This window comes from Nannospalax galili, unplaced genomic scaffold (genome assembly GCF_000622305.1).
Source record: "Nannospalax galili isolate Female #2095 unplaced genomic scaffold, S.galili_v1.0 scaffold187, whole genome shotgun sequence".
NCBI lineage: Eukaryota > Metazoa > Chordata > Mammalia > Rodentia > Spalacidae > Nannospalax > Nannospalax galili.
The window spans coordinates 235,390-245,758 of NW_008357584.1; the positions used below are offsets into that span (position 1 = coordinate 235,390).

Below are 10,369 nucleotides of genomic sequence, written 5' to 3' on the forward strand. Positions count from 1 at the left end.
ATTTTGACTTGAACTCTGAACACACTGACAATGTCAGCATAAAATTAAGACCGAAAGGATGGTGGTTTTATGTGATCCAGGAAAGAGCTGGGTATGTAAAGAAGGAGCTATAATGAAAATGAATGGAACAACCACCTAGTGAACTGAATTCACTCTGAAGAATCTGGAAATGTCAAAGCAGTGCTGTTATGGAACTACAGTTCCTAAAGAGCATGGCATTGCAACATTGACTTTCCTCACCCCCTGCTCTCCTTAACATAATGGGAATTAAGACTACATCAATACAGATGTTTGAATATAAGTAAATATTAGCTAAGAAATGTTTGGTCATGGTGCCATGATTTACTTGGGTTAGAAACTTTTAAAACCTCAATGTGAATATTTTCTTAGAAATATGAATGAAAGATCTTTTCTCCAGCCATACGCCAATTAAAGAAATTTTTTATTACTTTTAAAATTACATTTTAAAACTTGTTTGCTGAGAGAGAAAGAGAAGAGGAGAGAGAAAGAGAAGAGGAGAGAGAGAGAGAGAGAGAGTGAGAGAGAGCGAGAGAGTGCACCATGGTCTGTGTATGGAGGTCAGAGGTTGGTAGGTTGGTTCGGTTCTCTCCTTATACTGTGTGGGTCCTGGAGGGAACTGAACTGAAGTTATCAGACTTTGTGGAAAGCTCCTTAACCTACTGAACCATCTTGCTAACCCACAAGCCAGTTTTTGACTCTGCAAGCTTAAAGTTAAAAATAGCAATCATTACCTTTGATTTAAATGTTATTAACTAATTTTTCTATTTCAAGGTGTTACCAGTAGATGAACTTTCACCATCTACCATAATGAGGAAAAGAGATTTTATCTTCAGTCTCCTGCTCTTGCCAGCTTTTATGAGTCAAGCAGTAAATGGACAAAGAAAGAAAGGATCAAAGCCAAATATACTTGCAAGGAAAAACGAGTTCCGGGGTAAAACAAAGTTTTAAAAAAGTATTAGTTTTAGCCTATAAAAGCACTGAGACAACTTTTTAAAATAGCATTTGATTTAAATAGCAAATCATATATAGGTAGACATATGATGTTCTACCTGATATAATTATATACTGATGATAATGATTCTTATACATTTAGGCCATCTCAGAGATTTTAGAGCACTTGTGCATTTATTACCTTATTTGAACTCTACAATCAAAAAGGGAAGGACAGAGACAGTCACTCTCACATTATTATAAAGAAACAGGTTCTGAGAGGTTAAGTGACAAGTTAAAACTGTAGGCTGCTTAACTAGAAAGAAACAGATCTAAGCTTCACATTCAACTCTGTTTTGAAATTAGTTGCTTTCCCTGTAGCTCCTGTTATGATATGTGTAGATATCATCTTCTTTGAATGCAAGGTACTAATATAACACATAGCCTAAGCACTAGATAGAGCCTTATTCACTTTTAGACAGCTTTACCTAGCATTTGTTGATTTTTTAAATTGTTATTTTGTTTTTTCAATGCATTTTTTGACTTTTTGTGCTTTTCATATAAAATGTCTTAGTTATCTTTGTACCCACTTCTCCATCCATGTTACCCCCGACCACCACCAAATTTCATGCATTCTGTCATCTATACTAAGGCCTATCGAGTCAAGTTTGTGTACCCAAATGTCCCTCAGTGCATGTTCATCCATTAGAGTCTAGTCAGCCCATCTAGAGTCTCTCCCTTAAAGAAGATCAGCTCTTCCTCACCCAGCAGTAATCAGCTGCCAACAGTTATTATGCCAATGTTGGGGCCTGCTGCCCATTTCCCCAATTCTTTTTTTTTAAATAATTTTTATTTTATGTGTATGAGTGTATTGCCTGCATGTATGTGAGTGCACTCGTGTCATGCAGTGCAGCAGAGGTCAGAAGAGGGCATCAGATTCCCCTGGAACTGGAGTCAAGGATGGTTTGTAGCTGCCATGTGGGTGCTGGGAATCGAACCTGGGTCCTCTGCAAGAGCAATCACTGCTCTTAACCGCTGAGCCATCTCTCCAGCCCCTTATTTCCCCAATTCTATGCTGGATTTTTTTCTGATTGAGTTTGCATGGGTCTGGTGCATGCTGACACCATTGCTGTAATATTATATAAGCAAGTTCCTATGAGCCTGGAAGAATCTGTTTCCTTATGTTCATGTACCAACCCTGGCTCTTAAAGTCTTTCCTCCCCCTCTTCTGAAATGGTTCCTGAACCATGAGGTTTAACATAAGAGTCCTATCCAGGGACACACACTCTACAGTCTCTTATGCTCCACACTTTGGCCAGTTGTGACCTTCTGTGTGCATCATCCTTTGTTGCCTGAGGAAGCTTTGCTGATGAGAGTTGAGAGATGCATTAGTATTCTCTCTACCCCCTGCTATGTTCCTTGGGCCTTAGGGGTAGAGGTACTATTGTAGACATGTTACTTAGGGTTGGGCATCTCTCAGAAACTTATTCTCTCTGTGTGACCAGTTGTGGAACTCTCTAATAGTTTCCATCTGTTGCAAAAAGAGGCTTCCTTGATGAGTGGTTAATGGTATCCTTGACTGTAAATATTAGGATCCATATTTAGCATACAGTAAGAAATTATATTTGCCTAGGGATATGACAGAGGTAGGATTTTCTCTAGTATCTATGACCTCTCCAGCCATGTGTATTTGGCTGTTTACAGTACCACCCACAAATTCCCTCCTATTGAGAGGGCTTTACGTCCAATTAGATAGCTGTTGATTACGCCCAATATAAAAGTGCCAGTACTGCACTGCTATATTTTGTTGTGCCTGTCATTGTTGTGGTTATTAGACTTTAAAGCTGGGGTTGGATCACCGATTGATTTTCTCCCTTAGCAGCTTGCATACTATTCTCTAGAACTATGAGAACTAGTCTTCAGGGAGAAGGCTTCCAGGCCAGTTCCAGCTCCATTGCTCCAAGTCCTGTGTCTGACGTATGTCCTGTCTTTTGCAATAGGGTCTTACCTTCAAGTTCTGGGAGGTAATCAAGGGCTGTGGCAATTGCCTGTGTTATTTTGGGACTCTCTTGGATCACCCTGACCAACAACTAGATGGGAGGTTTCTCCTGTCTGGTGCTGTGTTTCTTGTTATATAGCCTTTAGGTATACATGCGCACTCATGTTCAGATACTGTATTTTTCAGTAGGCTTTTGAGCTAATACATTCCTTCTGTTTTTTTCACACCATCCAAGCTTTATTTATCTCTCACCTCTCTCTCCCTGTCTAACCTTTTTTCCCATTTGTTGAATCTTAAAAATATGATGCACTCTCATTCCCTTTGTGATTTAAATGGGTTTATCATCATTAAAGCAATGTTTAGTATATATATTTGTTTGGTCTTGATTTGCATTTTATAAGAAGATATTAATTTGTAGATGTTCAAAGATATTTAGTTCTTTACAAATTAAGCTTTATCTCCAAGGCAGTCTGTCATCTTATCATCTTTCAGGATATCTCTCATGCTCAATGAACTCCTGATCTCTGAAGCAAAATACAAAGCACATCACTTTAGGGTTCTGTTGCATGGTGTATTATGCGTTGGGACAATTATGTTGTGGATTCTTTGCATTCTCTTTCAGACTCCATCTGCTTCATTGATGTTGTCTTCATCGTGGATAGCTCTGAAAGCTCTAAAATTGCCCTCTTTGATAATCAGAAAGATTTTGTGGACAGTTTGAGTGATAAAATTTTCCAGTTGACTCCTGGTCATTCATTGAAATATGACATCAAACTGGCAGCACTTCAGTTTAGCAGCACTGTCCAGATTGATCCACCTTTTTCTTCTTGGAAAGATCTATGGACATTTAAGCAGAAGGTCAAGTCTTTGAATTTAATTGGGCAAGGCACCTTCTCTTATTATGCCATCTCCAATGCCACTAAGCTCCTTAAGAGAGAAGGACGTAAAGATGGTGTGAAAGTGGCTTTGCTGATGACTGATGGCCTCGATCATCCCAAGAGTCCAGATGTTCAAAGTATTTCTGAAGATGCTAGAATTTCAGGAATATCATTTATCACCATTGGACTTTCTACTGTGGTCAATGAAGCCAAACTTCGTCTGATATCTGGGGATTCATTGAGTGAGCCCATTCTACTGTTGAGTGATCCAACCCTTGTAGATAAAATTTGGAATCGCCTGGTAGGTACCTGGTGGGTTGGGTACATATCTCTCATCATATATTGATACCCTGATCATAAACTCTCTAAGAATATATACAAAAAGTTAACAAGAATAGGATTCTCTTTGGGAGTAGAAATAAGAATTCCTCTCAAGCTTCTCTCTGCTTCCTGACAATTTTCACCAAATAAACTGGTAAGTATAAGGTTTGTTATGTTAAATTGGATTTTTAATTTTGTCAGTAGTGCTGAGGATTTTGGAAAGATTACTTTCAAATCATATACCATAGTCTCTTGTTTGTATATCCTAAGATCATGCACACTGCTGACATATTCATTTTTTAATTTGTGATCTGCTATATTTGTTTTAAATTAGTCTTTTCTTGTTTGTTTCACATTTGCAGAATTATTTTTGACTCTATCATCATGTCATACTACTTATAAAGTTCTTATAAAGTTCAGAGGCTTCCAATTTTTAAAATTATCTCCTTTTATTTATTATTTGTTAACTAGCTCCTATGTATTAGTTATTTTTTCACTGCCTGATAAAAGCAACTTAAGGAAGGAAGGGTTTATTTTGACTTACAGTGTATGTCAAGGAAGGCATGGAAATAGAAACTTGAGGCAGCTGGTCACATTGCATCTGTGGTCAGAAAACAGAGAGATGAATGCTTCTGTTGAGCTCACTTTCTCTTTTTTATTCAATCTAAGACCACAGCCCATGGAATGGTGCCACCCACATTTAGGGTGGGTCTTCCCACCTCAATTAACCCAATCTAGAATCTCCCTTACCTGCAGGCTGAGCTTTATCTCCTAGGTGATTCAGATCCTGTTGAGTTGACAATATTAACCATCACATCATCCACAAAATCACCTATACCCCGTAGTCAACCAACAATTTCCCTCAGCTTGGTGTTAGCTGTGGCAGGACTTTTCTGTGTTGACTAACCAACTTTGTCTAAGAGCCTTTCCTTGCTGCTTCAGAAATGAGGTGAAGCAATCAAACCAAAATCCTTCTTTACATTTCCCAAGGAGAAAACACCCAGATCTAAGTTAGGTATTAAAAATTGATTTTCATAAAAATAGTGATTTTTTTTTTACTTCCTGAAAAGGCAGCAAGACAGAAATGCCCTTTAGGTACTGAGCATTTCTCATGGGTATTTTCAATATATTGGAAAGAAAATTGTTTTTTTTTTTTCCTCCTTTTGTCTTCTCCCCATCCTTTCTCAAGATTTACCCTTTTAATCTCAGCTGAGACCAAATATAAAATCTTTTTGCTTACCAAATAATACTATATATTGAATGCTGTTTGTGTATTTGGCAATACTTTGAACACTTTCTATATTTTATGCATTGATTTTTGTTATATCAACATCTTATGATGAAGATTAATTATGATGTAGGATGTTTATTATCATCTCATTTTATTGCAAATGAACTGAAAATTGAAGCTAGCTGAGACCCTAAAGTGTGCATGTTTAGCCCTATGATGGTGCATTCAGAGAAGAAATAATTATTTTTGAAGGTTTTCTTAATCAGAACTGCCCTGACACAGTTAAGTGACACCACTCTTCTAATGTCACTATTTCTAGCCTCTTCTCTAAGACAATTGAAAATATAAGAGTGAGCTTTGTTTAGACTGGAGTTAGAGATGGTGGGCAGCACATTAGGGTGAGCACTCATTATTCTGAGCAGATATTTCACACGAAAGGGAAATGCGTGATTCCAGAACACCTAGCCCTGCCTTTACCTTTGGTTCAAGGCATCCTCACCACTCAACTTGAAATGAAAAGTTCTATTATGCACAGAAGAAAATCCCAGAAGGTGGACATTGGGTGGTGTGTTGCTCCTTCCTTGTTTTTATCTGTAGTGTGAGAAGAGCTGACTGCTGAAGGGATAGGGCAGGCAGCTCCTTGTTTGGCCAGATGTGCAGGTTCAGGATGTTCTTATTCCCTCCAGACACATACTTGCTGAGAGTTCCTGCCCAACTGAGGACTTGAGCTCTTGGCAGTGGACTGGAGTTCTGACTGTTTATTTCAGGGGAAACTGAAAATGATCAAGGAGGCTGCTCTTCCTTAGCATGGTGTGACTTCAGATTGTTTGTTCAGATGGCTGCTCTGTGAAGAAGCCTCTCCTGAGAGGGAGGAACCGTTTCCAAGATGCATCCCAGGCCCAGAGTACTTAGCAGGCTCTTCAAAGAACTGAGCACCAACATTCAGTGCTTTCCTTGCCCCCATGTATAAAGCAGGACTTGACTCTTGATCAGATTATTGAAGAAATTCCTCATCGAATCTATTCTTATTATGTCTTTAGTTAACATTTAAAAAATTTTATTATTTTTTATTTTATGTGTATGAGTGTATTGCTTGCGTGTATGTGAGTGCACCTGTGTTGTGCAATGCCACGGAGGTCAGAAGAGGACTTCAGATTCCTCTGGAACTGGAGTTAAGGACGGTTTGTAGCCACCATGTGGGTGCTGGGAATCAAACCCAGGTCCTCTGTAAGAACAGTCAGTGCTCTTAACTGCTGAGCCATCTCTCCAGCCCCTCGTTGACATTTTTAACTTTGTATTTTGAAATTATGTAGTCAGGTTTTAAGCATAATTTAGGCATACTTTGAGAAGAAAAATGAATCTACTTAAAGTGCCCAGTACCACAAGTTTGGACAGATATATAAATTCATGTAACCACTGACACAGAATACAGAAATTTCCATTGCTCTCAAACTTCTTTGTGATACACCCCTCCTTTTTCCCAGAGCTACTGATCTGACTTTCATCACTCAAGATTAGTTAACACTTGGTAGAATGTTACATGAGTAAACTCATATACTGTGTGTTCTTTTGTGTCAGGCTTCTTTAGCTGAGAATAATAATTTTTAAATTAATTTGGCTTTTTTTTGATCAGCAATCTATTCATTTTCATTGCAAAGTCGACTTTACTTGGGTTTAATAGGCATAATTTCCCAGAATAAGTTGATTTTTTGGAAGCCAAAACAAATCGCAGTGCATCCCTCAGCACCGCTAGTAGGAAGTATTATGTAAGAGCCTTGTGGAAATATTTCAGCTCTGAATTACCCAAGAGGATGCGGTGATTCCTAATGAGGGCGATATGTAGAATAGCTTTATTGTTACTGCATTGTGACTTTCCCTGAAGCGCTGAAATTTAAGAAACAAATTTATCCCAATATCCCAGACATATATATGGCTTAGTCCTTTAGAAAAATATGACAGAGAATGAAATTAATATTTAAAGTCTTTATGGGAATGAAGGTTGAAACAAATTGGTTAGAAATAACTTAAATTTAAGGTATTCCTTCACCATATAAAGGATTAGTTTGGCAATTTCTCTATGTCTTCTTTAGAATCATGTTTTGCATTTCATTAATTATGTCCTATTTCTATCTTTTTAAGCTTCCTTTTTTAGAGGTTGGTTTCTGTTCTGTTTCACATTTTATAGTAGCAATCTTGCCATTAGTTGTGAAAGTTTTTGTTGTGTTATAAAGTTTATTAGCTTGCTTCCCCTGCACCCAATCCCACTTGCTGTGGTATTAATAACTGTTGAGCCTTCACATTTCTTCCATTGTCTTCTTATAGCATTGACCGTGTACTTATTCACAAAATTGGCAGTTCTAGCCCTCTCCTTTGACGTCCATCTCATTATACAAATCTGAACTCATTGATACAATGTATCTTTTTGATCTTTTCTATATATCCTTGTCTCTGAAACTGCAATTTCATTGAAATTTACCAGATTATACCTCAAATTGAAATTAGTAGACCACTTTTGAGCTTGCTATTCCCTTTGGCTTTGACCATGTACTCCCTACTGCTCTCATCATCCACCTTTCTACCCTTCATGGAAACCCCACTTCCCAAGGCATCCAGCTCTGTCTATGTGGGTCCCTTTGTCTATTCTTATTAAATGTTCTTCACTGTTGCCTTTGTTTTATTGCCCACACTAGACTTTATGACTTCCACCCCTCCAACTTTGACATATAGAGCAGCATACCATCAGGGTATTAATCGAGCTCTTGCATTCCTATCTTCAGAATCACCCAGAAACCCCACCTATTCCAAGAAAACATTAATGGCTCCCACTTCCCCAGTTTAAGACCTTCTTCCTACACTGCCTGCTGTGTGTTGTCCTCTGTCCCTGAGGCTTATGACTATAAGTGCCCTTAGGGATGAGGCTTTGTTCTTTGTTTGATACAGTCTTATCTATTATGCAGTGTTGGGTTCCTTTTTGTTTCCAAAGAAACATAAATTCCAGAAAACACAAAATCAAATGGACTACAAAAAAATAGTTAATGTTGTTATGGTGTTACAGAGCAATACAGTGAGGCAAAAACTGAATTTTCAAAGGAAAAGTTTTAAAGAGTATAAAATTGGGGCTGGAGAGATGGCTCAGTGGTTAAGAGAACTGGATGCTCTTGCAGAGGACCTGGGTTAGATTCCCAGCACCCACATGGCCAATAACAACTGTCTGTAACTCCAGTTCCTAGGGAATCCAGTGCCTTCTTCTTACCTCCATGGGCATTGCATGACACAGGTGCACTTAGATACTTGCAGGCAATGCACACATAAAGTAAAAATAATAAAAAATTTAAAAAGCACAAAATTATACTCACGTATATTAAAAGCATTAATATTTTACAGAGTTGTTCACAGCAAAATTTCCAAATCTGTACAGAGACAGAAAATTGGGCAAAGATTGGCAATTGTTTTGTAAATAATTTGTGAATTATACATAAATCTACTATTTAATAAAATTTATTTTAGCCAAAAAACCCCTGATAAGTTAAAGAGATGAGTGTGGTAGTTCATGCCTATAATATTGTCACTTTGGAAACTAAGGCAGGAAAATTGTTAAGACTTTGAGGCCAGCCGGGGATACACAGCAAATTCTAACCAGTTTGGGCTGTGGAGTAAGACCATGCCAACCACCACAAAACCCACACAAATTGTCAGAAATATTGCTTATTGTAAAAAGATTGCAAAATGACAGAACTTTGACTTTGTCTTTAGCTCAATAGTTTTCAAATATTACAGTTTAGCCTGAAATATCAGCACTTTTTCTATTGCATCTCCTGAACTCTTCTTTCTCTTTTCTTCCCAAGAGGAAACTAAGTTTCTGGTGTGTGTTTTAAATATTTTATGTGCATATATATGAGTATGTGTAGGTACATGTACATGTCCTGAATACATATGTGCAAATGCATATGTATATGTGTGCATATGTATAGAGGCCTGTGATTGATTTCAGTGTTCCTCCTTGCCATCTACCTTGGTTTTTTTTTGAGGCAGGATCTCTCACTGGGACTTGTATTCACTGATTAGTCTAGGCTGGCCGGCCAGCAAACATCAGGGTGCTGTGTCTCCACATCTCCAGTACTTGGATTACAAGCATATGCCAGCATGTCCAGAGTTTTGCTTAGTGCTGGGATTGATTTCAGGTCTTCATGCTTGATGGCAAGTGTCTTAGCAACTGAACTATTTCCTCAGTTCCTAAATAGTTTCACAATCTGCATAATAATGCATGTATACATCTGCAACTTGCTTTTTTACTCAGTAATTTTTGTAAGCTATCTGTGCTGAATTACGTAGAGCCAATGAATTCAGTTTAACTGCTGAATAGCATTTCATTTTTGATCTATTTTTTCACTAGAACAATAATGAATGCTGAAATATATAAGCACAGGGATTTCTGTATGATATGTGCGAAAGGGAGGTCTGGACACAGGCGAAGACAAGCACTGTTCTGGCAGCCTAGATAGGAGGCAGGCAGGCGTGTCTTCAGCTTTGGAGACTCAGCTAGGATAGTGGACTGTCAGAACATCTGAGCTCTCATTTCTTTCTGACGGCTACTAGCTCCTAAAGAAACAAATATCTCATCCATTCCCAGGCTGGATTTACATGGTCAGAATTTAAAACAATATGTTGGCTGAAGGTTCTAGATAAGACTCTTAACTTTTTTTTTTTTTTACATTTATTTTATTTTATTTATTTATTTTTTTTAATTAAAAGAAGCATTTCATTACAACAGCATTAACCTATTCAATAAAATTTTTCTGAGCTAGGGTACATCTCTTTCAAAATTGGCTGCACATTTCTAGGTTTACAGATGAATTATCACACTTATATAATCTTTTACTCATTATAAACTCTATAAGACACAAAATTAAATGAGGTTCCAACGTTTAAAAAAGATCTCCACTTCATTGTCAAAACACACAGTTTCATACAGAAAAATTCATTCCAAGC

At 37.7% G+C, this 10,369-nt stretch overlaps 1 protein-coding gene across 1 annotated transcript in view; it reads left to right on the top strand.

Moving 5' to 3' along the window:
- The first annotated feature begins 796 nt into the window (after positions 1-796).
- The window catches only part of Col28a1 (collagen type XXVIII alpha 1 chain), a 196,699-nt gene continuing 187,126 nt past the window's right edge, over positions 797-10,369 (top strand). Inside the window, exons 1-2 of the mRNA XM_008855208.2 lie at positions 797-952; positions 3,573-4,129. Coding sequence (XP_008853430.1) covers positions 829-952; positions 3,573-4,129 — 681 coding nt within the window. The 5' untranslated portion in view covers positions 797-828. The remainder of the gene's footprint in view (positions 953-3,572; positions 4,130-10,369) is intronic.